The 23029-nt window shown below is 38.3% G+C and overlaps 3 protein-coding genes and 1 non-coding gene across 6 annotated transcripts; 2 read left to right on the forward strand and 2 right to left on the reverse strand.

Annotated features, from left to right (window-relative positions):
- Nucleotides 1-1899: 1899 nt before the first annotated feature.
- Nucleotides 1900-6771, forward strand: LOC149038879 (skeletal aspartic acid-rich protein 2-like). The gene is made up of 4 exons (XM_089184944.1): nucleotides 1900-2087; nucleotides 3806-4509; nucleotides 4949-5227; nucleotides 6021-6771. Exons 1-4 carry the CDS (start codon nucleotides 2015-2017, stop codon nucleotides 6267-6269), a joined length of 1305 nt encoding a protein of 434 aa, XP_089041070.1. The 5' UTR covers nucleotides 1900-2014; the 3' UTR covers nucleotides 6270-6771.
- Nucleotides 6772-7062: 291 nt separating this feature from the next.
- Nucleotides 7063-11278, reverse strand: LOC149038880 (uncharacterized). 2 transcript variants are annotated; one of them, XM_089184943.1, is made up of 4 exons: nucleotides 11135-11278; nucleotides 10058-10344; nucleotides 9178-9534; nucleotides 7063-8578 (listed from the first exon to the last, which is right to left on the reverse strand). In XM_089184943.1, the coding sequence occupies exons 2-4, from the start codon at nucleotides 10332-10334 to the stop codon at nucleotides 7395-7397; spliced, it is 1818 nt and encodes a 605-aa protein (XP_089041069.1). In that variant the 5' UTR covers nucleotides 10335-10344; nucleotides 11135-11278; the 3' UTR covers nucleotides 7063-7394. The 2 variants fall into 2 exon arrangements, with proteins under 2 accessions (XP_089041069.1, XP_089041068.1); XM_089184942.1 differs by lacking the exon at nucleotides 11135-11278 and having other exon boundaries at nucleotides 10058-10483.
- Nucleotides 11279-11796: 518 nt separating this feature from the next.
- LOC113667632 (FGFR1 oncogene partner 2 homolog) lies at nucleotides 11797-15985 on the reverse strand. 2 transcript variants are annotated; one of them, XM_089184945.1, is made up of 5 exons: nucleotides 15788-15982; nucleotides 15075-15260; nucleotides 13008-13070; nucleotides 12845-12907; nucleotides 11797-12567 (listed from the first exon to the last, which is right to left on the reverse strand). In XM_089184945.1, the coding sequence occupies exons 1-5, from the start codon at nucleotides 15908-15910 to the stop codon at nucleotides 12328-12330; spliced, it is 675 nt and encodes a 224-aa protein (XP_089041071.1). In that variant the 5' UTR covers nucleotides 15911-15982; the 3' UTR covers nucleotides 11797-12327. The 2 variants fall into 2 exon arrangements, with proteins under 2 accessions (XP_089041071.1, XP_027039282.2); XM_027183481.2 differs by lacking the exon at nucleotides 12845-12907 and having other exon boundaries at nucleotides 15788-15985.
- Nucleotides 15986-16058: 73 nt separating this feature from the next.
- Nucleotides 16059-16142, forward strand: Trnal-cag (transfer RNA leucine (anticodon CAG)). The gene has a single exon. It is a non-coding gene; the product is annotated as a tRNA-Leu (tRNA).
- Nucleotides 16143-23029: the final 6887 nt, after the last annotated feature.

Consider the following 23029-nt stretch of genomic DNA (forward strand, 5'->3'; position numbering starts at 1 on the left):
CTCAAGCCTGTATTTTTGCTGATGAAATGGAAAGATATTAGTCCAGCTGTCGGCCTCTTCAGCTTCGAGAGGAAACTAATAGAGGAGTAAAATATTACTGTGGATAGATATTTTTATCACACCCAGCCAGTATAACAACTTCGACTCTTCTTCTATGACAATGGACTGATTTTAATATACTCAGTTGTTACAACATAAGAATATAATTGGTTTATTATTCTATCCTGGCAGCTCAGTGCCTTATTTACAGTCAGTTTGACAACAACGTGGACTCAATGGAAACGGGAGAAAAATAGTGGAACGGATTGTTAATATTGGGATGAATAGAAATAACTGACAACACTATATTTGAAATTCTGGGTACTGTTTTTTTCCAAAAAAGGCCGAAGTACAAGCTGTCCTGAAATTTTTAAACCTTTTTTGATATTTGCCCCATATCGAAAGACGTATAGCAGACTCGCCGTGAAACGATCTTTTTGAAACACTCATCACAAGAATACTGCATTTCAGTCTTTCTTATGATTTTGCTGATAATGCAAAATTATTTACTTATTTCAAAGGTTGTACAGGGTTGTACCTCCTGATAATTCGTCGAAAACCTGACAACTAGCATGATAACTTAGCGAATACAAATCAAATGTCACTGTAGCAACCCGTGAGAAAACAGCTTTGATTTTTTACTCGTCCGAGGCCATGCAAACCACCTGTGAAGAGAAAATAAGTGTAAAGCGATTGAGTACTCAATATACTGGCAGCCTTAAAAGGAAACTGAATAAAACATCGCCATTAATCTTAAAATTAGAACAAATTTAATCTGGGAACAAACTTAGTCACTCACTACCACGATGTAATCTTTTTTTAAGGTGGATCCTCAGTAATTTGAGCAATGGAGCCATGCTAATTACGAAACCATGAGCTGAGCAACTCATATCCATATGAACCCCGCGGTCATCAACTTATTTTTTCTCCCAAGCCATAGTGTCCTTAGTATCTCTGCCCTTACTCTACGACTGATGTTAACAATGCCTCTTAAAATTATCACGCTGTGTTAGTCTTGTGAGAATAACTATGACAACCTAAACATCTTTCATAACGAAACGTTTGATAATTCTAAATAACATTAACTTGGTTGTAAAATGAAAATTTCAGTTATCCTTAGAGTTAAAAACATCACAGGAAAAGCTTGTTTCCTATTTTCCCCTTTTCCCGATAAACTGTGCCAAGAGAGGATTAGCCTCTCTTGACTGTGACTAACCGTGGGTCCTTACTCAGGAAGCATGTATATCGGCTTTGTGAAAACACGAACAGTATCACTGTACTTTTTGCCATGCGATTGAGAGAAAGTCTGGGTTGAACGTAATTGAATTTTCTTTGATAAGGATCTGTACCACTTTCACCGCTCTTATAGAACACTTTACGTTTATTCCCTGGTTTACGTAAATAAAAAAAATTCCTGAATTTATCTACGCGAGAAAAGGATTTTAATCGTGGTGTTTTCGTCCGATTACATGAGCCAAACAGACCCTTGGCAACCTTTTGTTGTTCATCAAAATTGTCATTGCACAAAATGGGCAAAAAATACCTAAAAAAAAACAACAGCAGTAAACTACAATGAATTAACCATACACAGAAATACTTTTTTGCTCAAGTTATAATGAATTGCATTCTTTACACAACCGATCAAGTCATGTTTAAGCTTATTTCTGGAAAGTCAGTTTTTATCTCAACAAAAGTCATTGAGAGTAAAGGTAATATTCGAGAGAATATGTTGCATGGAATGAATTTCTAAATTGGGGGTCGAAATAACCACAATAAGGAGGAAGTTTTTCTCTTGAAATTGCTTAGCGACGAAAACAACAAACTTCGATTCATAAATACATCGAACAAATTAATACTGTTAAGCCTAAAAAAGATCACATATATCTAATATCGGTTCTAATTGTGTATTATCAAATGTAATTAATTATTTCTATCTGGTGCTATATAAGGTGTGTACCAGTAGCTCCGTCACTTCATGAACTCACATCGTAGGACAATAATGATCTTCACTCAGCGTTTTCGCGGCGGGTTTCTTCTTCTCTCCTTTGGTAAGTGAACTATGACAGTCTCAGAACCATGCAGTACACATACGCACACTGATCTAAGAGTCTTTTTCGAAGGGTATCCTTTTTGTTTTATAAACTACTTCAGTAGCTGGGGTAGAGAACTCTTGTATTCAAGGACAATGATTACATTTCAACGTCAAATCGCCACTTGTTTAGCGAAGTTAACAACTGACGACGTTTACTTAAACAGTAAAACTGGACTCGAGATACCAACTGTCACATAATTGATTGAAATTGTCTCACTTAAGTTTACACACGGCTGAAAGTAGACGGTGAGAAGTTCATGTTTGCCGTTTGCTGTAAAGATCGTGCTAGACCTCCCTGCTATTTCAAAGTCATCAATGTGACGCGGAAAAAGTGATTCGGTCCAGAAATAGAAGATAATTGTAATTCAGTAACAACACTTTTCAATCACGGTTTGATTTTCCCAATTTAGTAATTTTTTCTCTTTAATTTTGTTGTTGTTGGCTCAGGTCTACCTCAATGATTGTAAAGTTGCTACTTCGTGGCAAATGTCCTGCTGTTTCAAACAGTTGGTTTTTTTTTCTCACTTATTTAAAGTGATTTCAATTCCTAATGTCTTTTAGCTTTAATGATCTGTATATATACTTCTAAGTTTTTCGCAGTTACACCCGTCGCTAATTGGTATCTATTGCTGATTTCTTTAATGACATTAAATGATATTTTGAATAAATCAGGCATTCAGGCTTTATCCTCGAAGAAAACACTGAACATATTTTGCTCCTGTTGTGGCCTTTATCAACGCTGGCGTTTTAAGTCCTTAATGATCAATATTAGGAGTCATTTGACTTACCTCTTGTGGCCAACATTTTATTATAAACAGATTTAGTAATATCTTAATCTAAGGCTAGGAGGACTGAAACGATATCATCATCTGCTTAAAATATGCCTTACTTCACAGACAGTGATGGCATCGTCTGTCTTGGTATCCATTTCTGAGGTCTCAACGTCAACACAGTTTTAAGGGGTACATGTATTTACTGTTCGTTTCGTGACAACAATTACTTTTCCCAGGATTACATGAGTTACTGGGCTCTGATCATAAGAGTTCCCGTGGTAACCTTTGAAGGACTTTAACATTTCGCCAGTCGAAATATGGTCGACTTTTATGTATTAGAATATCATATTTCCGTCATTAAGTCGTATTTTCCTCTCGGCTTCGTATAATTTGCGGCAATCAAAGACTCAGAGAAATAGAAAATATTGACAGACTTAGAAGGATAGCAATTCATATGAGTCTTCAGTCGATACATTATCAGGTGATGCAAGGCCAGAGGATGGAAAATAGACAGGAACTTAACGCGTGCATAGTCGCTAACATATTCTGAGTTTTGAAAAGATTCTTAGGAATGTCATCGCACGCGGATGACGTACTGCGCGTATTTCAGTTTCGCCTTTCGGACAAGATCAAATACTAATTTGCATACGGCAGCAAGCTTTGTTCACATTACACACGTCATACAAATGAGACTTAATGGGTTAAGTTTGCAAAACTAGGTAGGTGTTTCATTTGCATATAGCCTTATTTCAAGGAACCTTTTTTTTTCCAAGGTTTAATCAAACTTCAGATATGTCTGATGGAGGGTTGCTGTTCAGTGTACCTCCAACTGTAATAATTACTTTGCTTATCATTGTCTTCTAAAATATTTTTGGCGGTGGAAACCTTTTATTCTCCACAGCTTTGTTCCTGATCATGTGTTTTGCTGACGAAGGAGGGAACAAACATGACGATAATGATGAAAAGATAACAATTCGTGGCAGTAACGTGTCGGCCAGAATACTTGGTCGGTCAGGAAAAATAATGGTTGTACGAAATGAAAAAGACGACGATGATGATAAAGATGACAAGGATAATGATGACAAAGACGACAGAGATGGCACAGACAAAGACGACAGAGATGGCACAGACAAAGACGACAAGGATGACTCGGACAGCAAGGACGACAAAGATAATAGAGACGGCAAAGATAGTCGAGATGATAAGGACGGGTCCGACGGTAAAGATGACACAGACGATGATAAAGATGATGAAGATGATGACGATGATGATGATGATGGCGATGACGAAGATTTTAACGACAACAACGAAAACTTGTTAACTTTTGAACTCGATGAAATCGAAGAAAAAGATGCAGATGACAATGATGTCGATGACAAACATTCCGTGGATTCCTTTGATGATGTGAAGTTCACTTTTGGGAAAGTAAATAAGAAGTCTACGCTCAATGGAATCCGCGTCACTACTGTGAACTTGTCAACTTATTTTGATGATCATAAGGCTTCACTTGAAATCATAGTGTACTTGTTTCATGAACCTGGGAGTGTCAAATTTGGTAATGAGACTTTTGCCGTACAAAGTGGAACTGTCAAGTTCAATATTAAGGTGAGTAACAGAGCTGCGTATGATTTCTGTTATAATAAAACTTATGGTTCTATCAACGTGGCCATTTTTTACCATTTCTATAATTTAAATTTTCTGAACTATTGTTTTACGGTAGGAAAATCTGTAATTTATCAGTGCAGGAGAAACCATAGAGCTAGAGATGGTAAGACTAAGATCTGAAACAAATTTGATAAGCAATGGAAGTTTAAACCTCTATCGTAATTATTTCCAGCTTTAAGTGGATCTATTGCTTTTACATATCATCCCCAGCTTGTGATTTCAGTCGTTGTGTTAGGGTGTGTGTATGTGCGTGTATCCGTTTAGCTATAATAACTTCCTAGAGAGATATGTATTCCTTCAACGAGTATCAGTGAAAAAGAAAATGATAAAAAAATGAAGTGGTTATGATAAATTGCTCATATGTGTCTAATATAAACAGATCAGTAACTGGGATTTCTGTGATAAAGACGATTCACCTGGAGACTGCAGTGAGGGCAAAGTAGGAAAATATCTCGATCTTAGCCTTAAAATAAAGAGCAAGGGATCTCCGAAAGAGGTGAACGAGGATGACCGCAAAAAAAAAATCTGCAACTCTAAAGATGACGATGATGATGACGATGACGATGATAAGGATGAAGATGAAGATGACGATGACGATGATGACTGCCCTATCATATACGACGTTGGTGGAGACTCGGAAATGCTGCTAAATAAAGGGGTAGGTCAAGCAAACTTAGACATAAATGTATTTCAAGAGATTAAAACGACTCATCTTGGCTGATTTTTTCTGACATGAGAATTTTGAACTACAATTAGTCAATCAACGAAATGGCAATATTCTGAGATAGCCAACCAATTTTATCGCTTATACCCTCTTTTTTACTCCCTTTCCCCCTATGCCGACGAGCTTTGATTCCTGTGATAATATAACATTGGTTTGGGGAAGGGGGCTAAGTTAGTATCAACATATGATCTTAGTTGACGGGTGAGACCGACTCAAGTGATCACATTTCGCCTCGAAGTGTAGGCTTCACCAAGCGATTTACGTTTCAACTTTGCCGTTAATTGCAAACTTTCTTTTCCCCTCGACGACTAAGAACAATGTAAATCACGAATCGATTTATTTCAAATTAACTTAAGTTTAACTTAAGTTGGTAAAGAACTTCACACCCCAGTCAATTTATTGCCTCAGTGAGAAAACATTTCCTTCTATGCCTAATTCGATGTGATGTCATTGGAGGCGTAGATATTCCGGATAATAAAACGATCAACTGAATATACTTCTTTCTTGCATCCGACAGGACTTATACTCTAATGTTTTATGAGCGCTCACCATTTTCGGAATGTTAAGCCAAAAAGAAAGTGATATAAGAGTAATTATTAACAATTTCCTTGTAGTAAGTCTTAGGCGTTTTCATATTATAAGCTTATATAAGCTTAGATAAGAATAACAGTTACTCAGTTATTAATTTCTTTTAAATCGATTTCTAATCTGTCTTCCCTTTTCTAAGGTCATAATTGACGATGATGAGTACACTGCTATGCCACAAGGATTTCCCAAATTTGAGTCAGATGACAATGAGAAGAAATTCGTGTTTCGCATCCCGAAGTTTAAGAGACACGTGCTGATTGATCCAAGTGTGAACGTTGGCAAGGTGCTAAAGGAAGTCATTGTCGAGAGTGCTGCTTCTTGGTCACAATTCAATATTGCTGTTACTGTTTTGCTTCTATTTGTAGCTATTTTTACAGCTCAGTTCTAGAATATGGAACAGAACAACTCACCTGATTAAGGCCAATTAAACGTTGTGTTTTTAAGTGTATATCTAAATTGAAAAGTTGATACATGGATCTGTATCGAAAATAGTTGCACATAGCATTCTTTTTAGGGCTAATCTCGAGCTGTAAAGATTTTCATCGTCTTCAAAACAGAGACTGATGTTGAATTTTATAAGAGGATAATAGCTGTGCTGTTTCTCCTCGCAAGACTCGCATTCCGTAAAGTGCCGAAAACTTACGGCTGAAATCGAAACATTGAGCGTGCGGCTGGCAATTTTACAATGCAAGATTCAAAGCAAATCCATTTTTTCCTTTTTGATATCTGACTGAAATGGCAGCATGAAATCTCTTTGTCAGATGTTCTTTGCCATTACGACGAGAGGATCTCGATTTTCAAAAGAAACATGTTTTTTTCTGATTTATCTAGTCGAGCTTTCCTGACAAACTAGATGTTATTATAACAATAAAGTTTATCTCAAAGAAAAAGTGTACTAGTCTTAGAGAAGGCCCACAAACATGAACGTGATTGTTGTCAATGATATCAGCTCAGAGTCCACGACGTTGTCGGCGATCTGTGTCGCAGTTCTGGGACCTTCTTGAGCGACCTCTTGAGGTGATTTTTTTTCAGACAATGATGGTCAGAGAAATTTAACTGTCTACCCCCCCAAACGCTTATTTTTAACCGTTGACTGTCGGATATACTTTTATTTTGAGACCGTACAAAAATTGCGATATCATTCTTGCGGAGATGATCTCAGTCGTGTCATATTTTATCTCTTTTTAATCATATGTGTTATCCTGACATTTTTATTTTTTGAAATTATCACCTACATTCCTGAATAAACGAGAAAAACAGTCGACGGGTAGGGAGGCAAAAACTAATAACTGTTGCCGGTCGCGGCAAAGTAATGCGCTGAAACAGACTGCCACGGACTCTTTCATCGTGTTTTAGCTTGAATTAGTACTTAAGAGCCACGCTGGTACCCTTTCAACTCAAATTAGTTCACCCTTCTTGTCTAGACTCCTCGTTTTATCTCGGCGTAAAGTCACACACAAAATGTTTCTTAACTGCAGTGTTAGTCTATAGGAGAAAAAGACTTTATTCGAGTTTAAACGCCCTCTGCCAATCCTCTCCTCAGGGGGTGAGTGCACCCAAACATAACCCCATTGTCATCTATCGTGAGCGCCACTCCTAATCCTATTGGTCCAAACGCCTTCATATATTCCAGCTCGGTCACGTTTTGTCCCATCTTACGTACTTCCTGTAACACGTTGTTGGCAACTGAGAACTCTTCTATAGGAACCGCCTGGAAAAAATCTGAGAAGCTCGGCAAAAGAAAAGTAGGGGACTCCATGGCTTCTTTAGGATTCATACCGCTATCCAAGAGGTTGGTAAAGTACTGTGGAACCACAACGGGATACGATTCTCCCACAACAGACAGTGCCATGACTGGCCGCTGGCTTCCGGTTGCCTCGCCACCCTTGAATGCTATAGCAGGTTGAAGGCCCGCTGGAAGCCTTCCCCCGGGAGTTGTCTGCTTGACGAAGGACTTAAATATCGCAGCTGAATGCGGTAAAGCAATTCCCTGCACAAAAAGACCTGTTCCCCACATTTCACTGTTGATAGTGTGAATCATGGAACAAACATTGCCATCCTTGTCGGCTGCGACTATAGAATCTGAGCCATGTATAAAGTCTCTTATGTTCTCCTCTCCACCAAGCAGTCTTTTAATTATGGTATTGACGTCTCTCATCTTTTCAGGAGAACCGATCCTCTCCCAAATGGCTTCTGCAGACCCTTTCGAGAGGCGATTGGAGAAATCAAGGTCAAAGTTCTCTTTCAAGATCGATAAGCCAGAAGGGTTTGAGTGCAAGAAAGCAGAAACAAAGAAACTAAAGCGAGAGATCGAGGCGAGTCGGAAAAATTCGGTCGCATTTGTGATGTAACTGGACCCAGGTTTCTGGCCGATTTCTGCCATTTCCATTAGATTCAGCTTTTCAATTAGTTCAATTCCGCCCCAGTCATTTCCAGACGTACACACATTGTATTCGTGATACGACGTATTGAAGGGCTCTTCCCATTGCGTTTGATAGCGGTGCATATCATTTAGGGCAATAAATCCCTTAGTCTCTTTAATCAGAGACGTCATCTGCTCGGCCCACGTTCCATTGTAGAAGAACTCCTTTGGATTCTCAGACACACTTCGTATAAATTCGGCTACTTCTGGTTGTTTGAAAAGTTCGTTAAAGGCGTATGGCTTCCCAGTCTCAGGATTGGTAAAAATCTTTTCACCTAAAGAAATTCAATTATTGAGGATGTTTACTTCTTTTTCATCTTTGTCGTAGGTTTTATTGTGCCCTTCTGTTAAATCTATCTATCTTTCTGTTAATTTTTGTTGAGTTCTGTTTTACCTTTCTAACAGTATTTCATCTCTATGTCAGCTACGCATTTTTCAGTCGATCGTTTGCATCAGTATTTTTTACGGCATTTTCTACCTGATAAATTCAACGTTATCTCTAAGAAAGTTTAATACATGAGTTGGATGGACCAATTCTTCCAGACCTCCACACTTTTACTCCCACATTTCCGAAACCTCACCGTTAATATTACCCACTTTCCAGACTCCCTTCCAAACTTCAAACCCTCTAAACTTTCGCACTTCCTCATTACATACTTCCACATTTTTAGATTTCCAAAATTCCACACCACCCAGCTTTATTCATTCAAACTAAGACTATTTACACTCACTCAGTTTCTCACTTCCATTACTTTAAACTTGCACAAATGTCTTTACAAAGACCTCCTCGCTCTCAAGCATTTAGAGCTGAGAGGTATATTAATCTCCGCGCCTTTCGATATCCTAGGTAGAGCTTACAAATACCACTTCATACCTTCACTTGTTCGCAACAATGTAATGTCGTTGTAGTATATTTTGATGGCGGAAGCCATCCCAGTGGACAGCTTAAATCCGTTTTCAGCGAAATACAACGCGGGCTCGAACAAAGTACTGAGAGGGAACTTTGCAAATTTGGCTGCAGCGTCAGCTACACCCGCAATGAAACCTGGGACGAGAACAGACGCACCATTGGCTTCTGGAGTGTGAACTTTGGGGATCTGGGACGGGTCTCCTTTCAGTGGGGTATTCCAGCCGCCATTGATACTGTACACCTTATTAGATGACTTCTCGTAATAGAGAATTTGCGTGACACCAGCATATGAAACATACGAACCAGTCGCCAGCGTGACCTCTGGGAAAGCAAAACGTAGTTTATAAGTAAGGATATCTCATAAACGTCCCGAACTGTGACCTGAGTATTTCCATCAATCGTAAAGTCATTCGTTCTTCCTTATTTTATTTTTTTTTGATTAACAACATGGGCGACTACAGCAGTGTCCTAACATTGCCTTGAAATAATTTGGTATAATTACGTATTAGGTCAGTGCGCAGATAAACAGAGTCAAAACACAAAGAGTAATAAGAAATTTGCGATGAAACTGTTGATGTCACGGTCATAAATTTACAAGCGTGATGAGTGTTTTTTATAATTTATGCTAATTCTTTAACTACTAAGTTATTTTATCAGCTGCCGCAATTCTGCACTAAATGAAAAAAGCCTGCAATGCTGTGGAAAAGGTTATTCATGCCAATGAAGTGATTTTTCCCGTCAAACCTCAATCACGTGAGGGCTGAATTGAGCTCCTCACCCAAGGGCTCTTCGCCTAAGATGCCCCACCAAGTCCACCAGGATTTTCATGAAGCGTTTATTATACCTGCAAGGGCAGTTGCCAAACAAGCATCCATAGCATTCCCACCCTTCCTGAGCGCGTCCATTCCCGAGTGCACGGCGAAAGGTTCAGTTGTCCCAGCCACAATCCCTCTACCCTCACTAACTGCCAATGGCTTCGGTCGCTCATAGCGGTTGAGCGACATTCTTTCCAGGCGATCATACTCTTCTTGTGTCCAGTTTGCAGGGGAAAGTGATATGCCCCAGGCTGGAGTCCACCAAGGCATCAGCAGTGGGATAGAAATTAGGAAAATGCGATACATCTTCAGCCGGCTAAGAACAACAGAATGGTTAGACCTTTTTACTGACTGATTTACCTACGAACGCAGCTAAAAGGCTTTAGTTTATTTAGTATGAAGTGTCACTGTATATCGCTGTTCAGATGTTCAAATAAAGTGGGCGGGTATTTATGAATGCTGAGGTCACACTTTCCCTAATTGATCTTGGTGAGTGAGATTGACACGATTACTGATTCATTCTTTAACTTGAGCCATCAACTAAACAACGAAAAGGGCGACTCAGCCAATATTGAATGGCTTGCATGATTTTCGTGGCTTCGTTCACTCTCCAATACAAGAAAATTTCGAGAATAGATTTGGAAAATAATTAAGACTCTGTGACGGAACTTCGAAAACTGTGCCAGAAACGAAGCAATAACTTCATGAGATCGTGTTGTTTAGGAGCTATTAGCTATTAGCCTGCCATTTGATAATGACTCACGCTGATGTAACTGTCTCAGTAATGTTGTTGAGACCGGAAAAACTAATTTTCTGCATGGCGACGAGATCATTCTTTTACCCAGCTTACATGTCAGCCGGTTACACTGATTCTTTAATGGAGCGCCCTGGACTTCAACCACCTCATCTCATTCGTACATGAGTTTTGAGGCAAACTAGACTGAATGCTATCGTCGCTGATTGAGGTGGAGGGGGATGGAGGGGGGGGGGGCGCGATTCGGAGTAAAGACACGAGTCAATTTTAAAGATTGATTGAATTTAAAGGAATAGTAAATCACAGTTCACAGTTAAGTAGTTCTCATAAGAACACAATGAACTTAACAAACCACTTGGTCTGGCTGTTAGTTAAAGTTAAACTGTTCCACAATCACCTAAAGGCCAGTCGTAGAGAAAATTATTATTTGGCATGTAATTATATCTTATATCCATTTTCGTTTCAAATTAGTGTTTTGGCCGCCGAGAGAGGAAATAATTACCATGGTTTTAAATTTCTTACATCTCTTTTCATTTACACCTAATCCATGAAATAAAAACTACTTGAAAACATCGTCTTTACTTTGATGAACGCGAATTCATGATTTGATGGAAGAGGCACCTTACAGACGATCAGGTAATTTTTGATCAACGAGCGCCATCGACATGATTAGTTCTCGTGGTCCATGATGGATCACTGAAGTGATCTCGACCACTTTTCATCCAGTTTCTTTAAGTGATTGACGCCAGACATCATCCTAAGACAGGCAATGGTAAGTAGGCAGACCTAAAGCTAGCCATACATCCCTTAATTTGTCATCAGGTGCTTGGTGATTGCATAAACCGGTCGTTTGTCGGGGGTAAGCCGAGCTGAATTATGCTAATTTGGACGACTTACTATTCTTATCGACTTCTTTCGTTACTCACAACTGATTTAATCGGGTTGCTGCTTGCTCGGTTCGGGACCGTATGTCATCCTGGATAACAGCATTCGAATTTAACATGTTCTAAAAACTTCTCTCATTCGATCCGCTTTAATTTAGTTCACTTCGGGTACGTGAAACAATATGCCCGGCTCAACATAACGTTTGGTGCAAAGCCTGTCTCCTCTGGAAATGTCTGCGCTAAAACCCTGGTGCAAAGTTTAACCCCAGCTCAAAAAACAGTACTTTTCTAGTTACCATGGCCTATGAAGAGGTCAGAACCAAGACACTGACCTGGGATGGGACTAAACTACACTAATTCTGTTCTTTAAAGTCTACTTTAATATACTCAAATTATGTGGAATATTCCTGTATATGAGATAAATTGTGGGAATAATTATTCAACCTTCGGAATAATATCACATAAGAAAATAAAAAAAATAAGTTTTTTCCATGATTACCTTCTCCATGAGACTAAGATTTCACTCCATTACTTTCTTTCATTGTATTTTCACAGTCTGCATATTACATGTGCATCTGTATTTTCAATCAAGGGAAATCTAAATATGTTTTTACAACACCTGAAAGCCTAGATCACAGCCAACAATACAATAAAAAATAAATCAATCTGCAGAAGTTTCCTGACCGTCTGGCTGGCCATCAGGCAAAGCTTTCTCTTCATTTCCTGTTGTTTCAGGATATGGTATTCCACTAATCTTTAACAATTCTCTCAGGCCTCTGTTTTCTGACTCAATAGAAGCCATTTTTTCTTGCTCCTGTTGAATAGCTTCATCATCTATGTAGATTGCTTGTGCCATAACAGCAGCCATTTCACATATTTGCTCTGTCTTGGCCTGTAATTCCTGAAAGAGAAAGACAAATACATATGCTCAAATAACAGTAAAATACAACTATGAAAATAGGTCATCCAGGAATGCTGGTGGTAAAAAGTGCTGGATCACTAACTTGTTGTGCCCAATTGTCAAGCTAAATAGTGTATGGTCTAGAGTTGAGGCTAGAAGCAAATTAAAGAATGAGATGATTAAGTATCTTGGGATTGGATGAAATGCTAATACTTGTTCTAATAATTGTTCATGACTGGAATATATTTGAAGCTCAGAGAAATATGTGAAATCTCACTTTTTCCACCTTCCCTGAATAGTTAAGAAAAACTCCGGTGAACCAAACTGTTCCATCTTGAAGCTGAAAAAAAGCCTTTGTTCATCACTTGTCATCCACCCTTCAAAAAGTTAATATTTGACCCTTTTACACCCCGTAAATGGAAAGGTATATTGTACACTACCTTGTAATTGTTCAGTTTCATGCAACTGGCATCAAGTCTATTTGCTTTGATAAGTTGAGAAACCTTTGGGCAAAATAAACAAAAACTTCATGTGGTTTTCTTTCTTCATAAATATTAATGCACAATTATAATGAAAATTGAGGAAAATGGAGATATAATAAATGATAAAATAAACTTCAACATCAACATATCTTTGTTTCTTACATTGCTGGCAGTGCTTGTAGGCAATATGAAATGCATCCAGTGTTCTGATAGGCTACCTGAGCCGGCAAAATGGGCCCATCTTGCCTACTTCAGATTGCCTGCTTTGACTTAGCTAAGTTCTATAAAATTAGTGGGGCATTTGGTAACAGCCAGTTTTGCTACTTGTCAAGTACACTATGTTCGAGTTTGCTACATGTTTACTACTTACATGCCAAATTCGCTACTTAGTTCATCCTGCCATTCTATCATTCTACTTCCATGATCTTTTAGAATCAACATCTTGATTTAAAGAAATCTGCCTTACTCAAGCTGAAATGGGTGCCATGTTTTAGCATATTATCGTGGTTATCATCAGGCCCAAGCATTGCTCACAATGGAACAGTGGCATTAACAAGAGAGAGAAAGCACAAAACCAGTAAAGAATAGTCAAAATTATTAATTTTACAGTACTTTCTTTATTTTATTAAACTATATATTTCAGAGTCTATATGCACACTTAAAAGATTTCTACTCAGAGTAACGTAAACAAATTGAATCTAGGGGTACCAAATCTAGGCTACTACACACAGCACTTGAAAAGCTTGTTATGCAACATTGATTATACTCATCACCTAAAATCTTACTTTGATTACAATTATTATCATATAAAATCCTAAATCCTTCTTAACTTAAAGAAATATTGAAACCTCATTGACTCTCTATTACAACCAATCATACAAAAACAGGAGCCATATCTAAAAGGCACTACCGATTTCATCCCCTTTATTGGAAACACGCCACTCTGGATGTGAGCTCCCTCTACACAAACATCCCTCAGACAGAAGGGATTGACTATGTTTGCCGTAATACGAAGATCACTATAAGCATAATTTACCAATTCCCACAAATGATTTATGGGAACTTTTGCTGCTCATACTCAAAGCAAATTCTTTCAAGTTCAATGAAAGATTCTTCATACAAACACTTGGTGTTGCTGTGGGAAATAAGACACCAGTTGCCTTCTCTGCCATTTTATGGTAGACCTAGAAAAATGACCGTTAATTGCTAGCCCCTCTAACCTTTGGTCTGGAATAGATTTCTTGATGACGTCTTTTTACTGTGGGACATTTCTGATAAAAGAGCTGACAGTTTTGTTGACTTTGCCAATACATATTACACCCTACAATGAGGTTTACTTGCAAAATGCAACCTTACAACATTCCTGAATATTAACAAGATGGTTGAGAGCAAACTAAAAGGCAATTTGCATATGATCAGTTTAACTGACCTGGCTACTAAAAAAATGGTTGTTGGGAGTATAAATTACAGATATTGCTTGTGGTTTATGGTTAAAAGAGAAATTAAAACTGAATTATCAGAGGCTGCAAATTTGGCATGTTAGTAGCAAACATATAGCGAACTCGAAGATAGCCAACTCAACAAGTAATGAAACCTGGCATGAAGCATGCATTTGAAAGCAAATTTTGGCCTGGGAGCCAGGAATTTGATTTAACCATTACTCAATAGTTCAAATGCCTAAAGGGGGTATACAACAAGGTTCAATGATTTCTCCTTTTTTCAAAGGAAGGATATTCAAAGTTGATTTTAACAAAGGGACTTGGCTGATTGTATTAGAACTTGGCACAGTCACTCTGCTCCTAAGACTGAGAGACTCGGGTATAATCTTGTAGAGTTTGCACATATGAAATGACATATGTTTGGGATACAATAGCCAATAGTGTCTTTATCGATACATTGTACTCCAAGAGTACTGTCTACCTTTCACATCACTCACCTAGGCTTCAAAAAGTGTAATTAGAGGCTTTAGGAAAACCATCTGAGGTCCCCCAATCTACAAAAGGAAATGCTGTTTAAGACACTAACCTGATCCCTGTACTTTGCCATGATAAGCTCCAAAGCTGACTGATATTCTGCTACTGATGTCTGAAGCTCGATATTTTCTTGTTGCAATTCCCTTATACGGGCATTTTCTTCTTGACTGCCCAAGATAAGTGTGCTGCGTGGCCTGCGATTTGCCACTTCATTTAGATCACTGACCAAGTCATGGTACTGAAACACAAAATGGAACACTCATCAGCCTACACAATGAGCAACCAAACTAAGGTAAACCAGCTATGAACAAGGTAAGATCCTAGATTTAAAAAGAATTTAAACCTGAATTGATATTCAGGACTTATTTTCGATGACTTCTTTTGTGGTGTTTCTCACTGAGATGATCACCGACTAGAATATACATGTAGCAATGCTTACTTATTACGACCAAAATATTTTTTAAAATGTTCTGGGTGAATGTCCACCAAATTTGGCGGTTGTGAAAACTAACTCATTGTAACCGAACTGCTCCTTAACCCCCTCAATAACTAATGCTATAGTTTGTGGTGAATCGTAGCGAAGGTCTCGAATTTTAAGGCGAAATTTGTCATAGCTTAGTTACTGTTTACCTTCTGCAAGACTAACTAAAAGTAACCACAACGTATATAACTGTTAGGGCTAATTTACATTGCAGCTTGATGACTACAAGTTCTTAATTTGTTTTGCTAGATAATGATATGGAAAGTTCAATTTGACAATTCTACCTGCTTCATTGCATCCAATTTACAGTGAAGACCATTTGCTTGACTAATGAGTGCATCCGCTGAGCCATTATGCTCACGAAGACGACATGCTAAGCGTTTTGCGTCCAGTAATAACTGGTCCATCTCGCTATAATACTTACAAAACTAATCGTTTCAGAGCCGATTCTCCATTTTGCATCCTGTAAAACAACCGCTGACAGTTTGAATTGCAGTGCAGTAATTTATTTTAAAAGATTTAAATATTTTTAATTGCCAAGTAAATGTCAAGGCGGTCAGGATGGCCGAGCGGTCTAAGGCGCTGCGTTCAGGTCGCAGTCTACTCTTGTAGGCGTGGGTTCGAATCCCACTTCTGACAGCAATTTTTTTACTTTGCTCTTAGCAAGAATAAAGTAAAAATTTTATTTTCTTCTATTTAGGCTTGAACCTTCCCTAAGATATTTTGGCTTCTTGTGAAAAGTGTTGTCTCTTTTGCCAACTAAATTTAAAATTGAAGGCGTATCCATTTAAAAGGTTACATACAAACGACGCATACACCAACTCCGACTTAACGAACAAAACACCCATATCCAGTTAGCCAGAGAAGTCGAAGAAAAAAGGAAACTACCTTTTCTGGACTGCCTGATTAGCCGTGATGGCAACTCACTACAGACTATAGTTTATATAAGACGGACACATACCGAAAGAATACTAGACGAGTCATCCTACAACCCAACGTCAAACAAAAATGGGTCCTGTGGGCTATCTAAAATATTCCGGGACTCCCACAAGGGTTACTCGGTGTTCGGCTGCGCTGCTAGATCATGTCTTTGTTACGCATCCTGAACGAATCATCGAAACCCTTGTCCCGATAGATGGACTAAGTGACTATTATCCGATCTGCTTCGTACATAAGGCTCGCGTCCCCAAGTCACCCAAATCGCATAATGACACCGTTAAATACCAGAGCTTCAAGAATCTTGACAAAGATAGATCTGTTTACGATCTAAACAATGCTCCTTGGTCGCTGCTCGATATATTCGAAAATGTTGATGACAAGCTGGACACATGGGAATTGACCCAACACACACCTATTGTTGAGAAAAGAGTGAAAAGGAAAAAGTTGCCACCTTGGGTGAATGGCATTATCATGGAGCCTTCGAGCCAGAGATAAACTGGCAAAACAAATATCCTTGCGAGCGTTACGTATAAGCAGTCCGAGCTGTTAAAATGATCGCTAATGCTAAGTCACATGAGAAACGTAATTATGAAAAACATGAACAACCCAAAAAACTTTAGAAAACACTAAAAAAAAAAGCAGCACCAACACAGCTGATTCCTTGGTCACCTTCCTACATCGAAATGGATGGCCAACAAATAACAGACCACTTTCCTCAGTAAATGCCTTCAACAATCATTTCACCAACACACAGCTTTCTGTAAATTCTGCTGCTCCAGTGGACGAAAAGATTCAAGCAGACATAGATGCGAGACTTTCAGACTTTATCAAAGCCGGCATTGATGATCCTACGAAATTTAATATCCCTCTCACGACCACTAGACAAGTAGAAGAGAATATAAAGCGTATAGGGGGAAACAAAGCTGCAGGCCTAGATGGTTTTGGAATTAACATTATAAAACTGGCACTACCAGTGATATCCCAAAGCTTAGCCAATATCTACAACACCAGTATCAACATAGCTGCATTTCCGAATAATTAAAAAAAGCCAGGTTAACATCTGTTTACAAGAAAGACTCGCCTAACGATAAGAGTAACCATAAGCCTATCTCGGTCCTACCAATAATCCCTGAACCTCTTGAAAGACATGTCGCTTCATCCTACCTAAAACCTGACAAACAAAGGCCTATATAGCAAGCAGTCCGCCTATCGTCCAAAGCACTCCTATGAAACTGGCAGCTCTGTTGAGCCTCACAGACAACTGGCTAAAAGCTAAGGACAACAGCAAGTTCGATGGGCGGGGTACTTTTGGAACTTAGCAAAGCTTTTCACCCATTTTGGTATCTAAGGTTGTTAAATAACATGCCAGCCAACGAACCTTGAGGTGGTTCAAGTCTTGCTTGCGCGATCGTACTCAGACTTGCGCCATTTCTGCAGTATTATCTGACTCACTTATGTTAGCACAAGGCGTCCCACAAGGATCAATTTTGGCTCCCCGTACTATTTTCACTTTACATTAATGATCTGCCTGTGTGCTTATCAGCTTCGGACGTCGAAGTACATGCCAATGATGCAACGTTATCCAACACAATTTGAAAAACAGTCTAAACAAAGCTGGCACTTGTTTTTCATCAAATCAAATGGTTCTTAACACAAACAAAACAAACCACTTACTCATCGCCACACCACAGAAACTGAAACATATGAATCAGCCAACCTTCATTCTTTTCTTAAATAGCAACCACGTAGAAGAAGCCAATCCGATGAAACACTCTTGGTGTCAAGATCGACAATCACCTCGGCTGGCATAAGTACATAGAATACTTAATTGGGAAGCTGAACTCCAGAATTTATTTACTTAAAAGAGCCAAGGGTTACCTCAACCTCCAATGCGGAATATTCAGTACACTCGTGAAGCCTATCTTTGAATACAGCTGCTCGGTTTGGGGTAACCCCCTAACGACCACCTAAAATCGGGGATTGTCTGGACTATTTCACAAATTATAGAATTTTTGCAAAAAATACCTAAAGTTATAATGCGCGATCTTCTTTAAATAATACTTTGGCTGTAGCGAAATGCCGGTGAAAGGCGGGTCTCCGAACATTTCATGCGGGTGTCATCTTAAGAACATAACAAATGAAAGGAAGTTTAAGAAACATTTAATCAAGAGATTCCTAAACATTAATTAAAGTTGCGAACACTTTACAAGGACGTTTTAAGATAACTTTTTGGCGTAATTTTTTTCCAACTAGCTATTTTTAACTTTTCACCAACTTGACTGCTCATGATATTTTTTACATTGTATAATCAATTATAATAGTCTTTTTTTCCCTCCTTTTAGCCCAAAACATAAACAACTAGGTCCAGATGTAATTGTGATAGCCATTAAAGTCTATTTTTATTTTATTTTTCGCAAAGCCACGACTATCAGGACTAGTCGGAGCAGATATCGAAAAAAAAATTGAGCTTCGTTCAACCATTGCCATAGAAAAGGTTTGACACTTGAATCTGGTAGAGGAAAAACTCCTGATCAATGTGAGGTAGTTTGAATTGTGGTATACGTTTCAACCTTGCTTGCTCGAGCCGTACGGGGGTATATTGGTCCTCGGTCGTTTCTGTAAGGACTTCGTTGCGCTCGGTCCGTACTGCTACTTCGGCCAATTGTTAAACGATAAAATTACAATTATAGTTAATCTACAATATCGTAAGGGTTTCCTGTAATGGTGTTGGAAAGAAAAGGAATGGAAATGTTATCTTATTCTAAGTCACTTAATGTAAATTATAATCAAAGTGCTCTGTGAGCAAACTCGTGAATTGACACATGATTTTTTAGATTATGTTTAATGTTATCTGGTTTAGGGAATTTTGTGGTTGATTGTCATATCTAGAGTACTAGCAGTAGTTCAGTGTTCGCTAATGTAGCAAAGAAACAAAGTAACGTTGGGATAAGAAGGCATTACAATTGAAATGATCATGCTATTACATTTGACAAGGTGGATGATGTCATGTGTTTTAAACGTCTATCATTTTTGTTTCTGGTTCAAAAGAAAAGGTTGGAAGTAAATGTGGGTGAAAAGTGAAATTTACTGTCTTTCGTTGTAAATATTAGAAAATCAAGGCAATACTGTCTTAATGAAAACATTAACGATTCCCTCTTTATCAAATGAGACAAACGGGAACGAGTTTTGACTGATAAAATTAAGCCAAGCCTGCCACCGTCATTTTGGATCTCCGCCTGGGTAGATTTAGGTCACGTGCTAGGCAACGTATGATCAATAACAAGATAGAATTTCATTTCAGGCCTATTTATCAATTTTGTGGTGTGTAACTTTCGCATTTTAGTACGTTGTTTGTATGTTGAATCTTCAAATTGTCTTGAAACTTAAAAGAAAATTGTTCTTTAAAAATTCACTGAAAATCGGTAGCTAAAATTGTTTGTTTAGGTGTTATCTGATTTTCGTGTTAACTTGTTATTTCGTCAGTCGCCGGCATCTTTTGTTGCTTCTCACAGGAAAAACACACGCGACGAAACGTAATGATCAATTTTGTCCTCAATCTCACGCTATAACAGAAAAAGCTTTTGAACATCTGTAAACTCCGAGCGCTTCGCAGTAAGTGATATTTTCAATGAATCTTCGGATTGTTTTCAAGTTCAAGGACTGTAAATTACAATTTTATGAAAAACGAAGGTTGTTCTGTTATTTCAGTGTGAATCCTTGCATGCCTGCCAGTCGCTGGCGCCGCTTGTTGAAACTAAAACGAAAAAAAAAACTCTTTTAAGATTATCATTGGCTTCTTTTTCACCCCACCACTATTCTTAGCAACAAAGGTCGCCATTTCGTCTGTTTATTGCTCGCCAAAAACTATAAAATGCACTCAAAAGCCTAAAATCTACAAAAAGTTTACAGGAATCGACCAATCGAGCGAGCGAGCGAGCGAATGCCATTCCCCACATCGTATCTATAACTCGCTCTTGCGCATACGCGCAATTCACGAGTTAAAAAGGGCAGGTTGATTACTTCGTACTCCTTCTTGGTGGTCTTATCTTAAAGGTCGAGTTTGATCACGTTCTTCTTGTGAGTTGGCCACGCTCTCCTAGTGAGTTTAATCACGTTTTCTTCGTTGTGATCGTGAGGTTGATATGGAACTCGTGATAAGCCATGTTCTTAAATAAGTTAATTTGTTAGTCCAGGAAGAGTAAATCTCCCTGGTAATAGGTCGCGTTCGACACCTTCGGGTTCCCAGAGGTAAACAGGTGATGCCCCTCCTGTTTCGCAACAAGAAGCAATTTGGGGGCGGTACTTGTGAGCGCCTTTCTTCTTTAACTCTTGTGACCAAGATGTTGTTATGTAACAATCTTTAAAGGTGATTTTCTCTTAAGATATAAATATAATATATATAAATAATACTCTACACCAAGGTTATTTGTAATTTTTATATTGTCGATCTCGTTTCTGTTCTGGCCGATCTCAACCGTAAAGATATGAAAATTAGGGAAGAAATTGATTTTGTAACTGCGTAGACAACCCTAAGGTGCTTACTCAGTATGTGGGAACTATAATGCGTAGTCAAGCGTGATTCGCTAGTTGAGATGGTACGATGACGACACAAGAAGATTGACGGCTTAGAAATGTCATCCGCAGTGACACCTTTATAAGCGGAGACTCTAGTTTTCCCTGATTTATTGAAGCTAGTCCCCATTGTAACAACTTGAGAAGGAAAGTAAATAAAGAAGGATCAACCAAACCACAAACGAGTGTTAGAGGAATCAATTCTAGCACAATATTCCTTAGTACGGCCCTCATGCTCGGTCATTGAGGCGGTCATTAGCCATCTCCGGTTTGGTGAATAGTTGTTTATTATTTGATCGGTGATCGACAGGGCTTTTGCCGTGTTTTCCTGTTATGTATGAAGGAAAGACCTTTACAAGGAGGCTGAAGGCGATTGGATTCAATTATGGTATTCACTTACAGCTGATTACAATAGATATTAGGCTAACTGTCCCAAGGAAAAAACGGTAACGCCAATCCAGTTTTAATCAATTTGAAATTAAATATCACTAGGGCCTGAGGGATAATCTGGAGACAGTTGTGAAGGTGTTATACATGTATGCAAAAGAAAAAACATATTGCAGATGATTTCATTTATTCCAAAGTATTTGATCCTTACAGGCCGGATTTTCTAGGTTTTTCATTTTTCTATATTGCCATTGCCCAGTTAATCAAAGAAATCTAAGTAATTTTTTTTTCTATTTTTTGGTCCTTTTAGTTTCTTAGAAGATGAATGAATCAATACATCAATGTAATAAAATTATGGATTGGAATACATAGATGCCACCGAAAATACACGGACAGTATAGTTGAGTTGAGGCTTTAAACCTGGTAGAAAATTATATGTAATCTGAATTAATTAATGCTTACATATTACAGTGTATCTGAATTCCTTAACCTGTAGAATAAGGTCTCAATTTTCCAATTGTTTTATGAAAGGAAGTGGTATGATTTTCGTAGGGTGTCATGGGCGAAACTAGCCACCCCTTACTGTTTCAAATAATCTCTCTATACTTTGAGATTTGACCGCAGGTAACCGTTTACGGAACTTTCTATGAAACTAGAAAGAAGAAGGTACACATCAGATTAAATTTATTAACCTACTCGGCTGGTGACATAAAAAAGTCAGATTCATCCAGCAGATCATTAATGTAGCGTTAATTTTTTCGCGTACCACGATCTTTAGAACACAGATTTATTTTCTATCTTAATGAAACTCATTCCACAGTGGCTGGCTTCTGTAGGTTCACGAACATATCTGCCCTCCGGAAAGTATTTTCCATAAAACAGCTAGCTAAGGCTGATAATTCTTTTTTGTTTAGTAAACAAACATCTTCCCAACGGAGGCGATTATATTTGTACTTAGATATTTGTATTAATAATTTATTTTCAGTCGAATCACATCTGCACATCTGCACATCTTTATACCTAAATACACGTCTATCTGGCAAGTAGTTTAAATGTGCATTCATTTTGTGATTTTACACGTGTAGTATTTAGCTAAATTGTTATTTTATTTAAGATAAGAATTTTAAATCAACTGGTCTTATTCCCACGGTCGGTCTCTGACTGACAGGAATACGAATTATACCTTTCACCTGTTCAGGCGGAGACTCAGAGCAAGGATTTTCATTAGAATCCAGCCAGTGGAAAAACTGTACTTGCCACTAAAAGTATCTGATTGAGTGTGAATGATGATGATGTTTCAAACTTCTTTTCACCATCCTTCCTACAATGATCAGACACAACAATGTCATTTGGGTTTCCACATAAGTTTCCGCTCGAGCTTTCTCTTTTCACCTCTCCCATTCCTCTGTTATTTTTGGCAAGTTTTTTTGCCTGCTGCAGGGTCTGTCTATGCTTTCGGTTTATTTTTTCAGTTGAAGTCACCTACTGAGCTACTTGTACTTAAGTTTTTAGCTCTTCACCATCCTTTTTAAGGTTGAATATATAAGTTTCATGTTCTTATCCAGTTCTTACATAAGTTCTCATCAAGTTCTTGCTTACGTTCTTACACAAATTATTTATCAAGTTCT

The sequence above is a fragment of the Pocillopora damicornis genome, chromosome 10 (genome assembly GCF_964200805.1).
Source record: "Pocillopora damicornis chromosome 10, jaPocDami1.2, whole genome shotgun sequence".
Classification (NCBI taxonomy): domain Eukaryota; kingdom Metazoa; phylum Cnidaria; class Anthozoa; order Scleractinia; family Pocilloporidae; genus Pocillopora; species Pocillopora damicornis.

Bases quoted from the DNA above. Each gene is read 5' to 3' on its own strand.
- LOC149038879 (XM_089184944.1), top strand. From the start codon at position 2,015: ATGAACTCACATCGTAGGACAATAATGATCTTCACTCAGCGTTTTCGC. The intron at 2,088-3,805 runs GTAAGTGAACTA...TATTCTCCACAG, and splicing joins GTTTCTTCTTCTCTCCTTTG to CTTTGTTCCTGATCATGTGT. The intron at 5,228-6,020 runs GTAGGTCAAGCA...CCCTTTTCTAAG, and splicing joins AAATGCTGCTAAATAAAGGG to GTCATAATTGACGATGATGA.
- LOC149038880 (XM_089184943.1), bottom strand. From the start codon at position 10,334: ATGTATCGCATTTTCCTAATTTCTATCCCACTGCTGATGCCTTGGTGG. The intron at 9,535-10,057 runs GTATAATAAACG...TTGCTTTCCCAG, and splicing joins TTTGGCAACTGCCCTTGCAG to AGGTCACGCTGGCGACTGGT. The intron at 8,579-9,177 runs GTATGAAGTGGT...GAATTTCTTTAG, and splicing joins ATTGTTGCGAACAAGTGAAG to GTGAAAAGATTTTTACCAAT.
- LOC113667632 (XM_089184945.1), bottom strand. From the start codon at position 15,910: ATGGACCAGTTATTACTGGACGCAAAACGCTTAGCATGTCGTCTTCGT. The intron at 13,071-15,074 runs GTTAGTGTCTTA...TTTTGCCCAAAG, and splicing joins TGGCAAAGTACAGGGATCAG to GTTTCTCAACTTATCAAAGC. The intron at 12,568-12,844 runs GTGAGATTTCAC...TTTCTCTTTCAG, and splicing joins ATTCAGGGAAGGTGGAAAAA to GAATTACAGGCCAAGACAGA.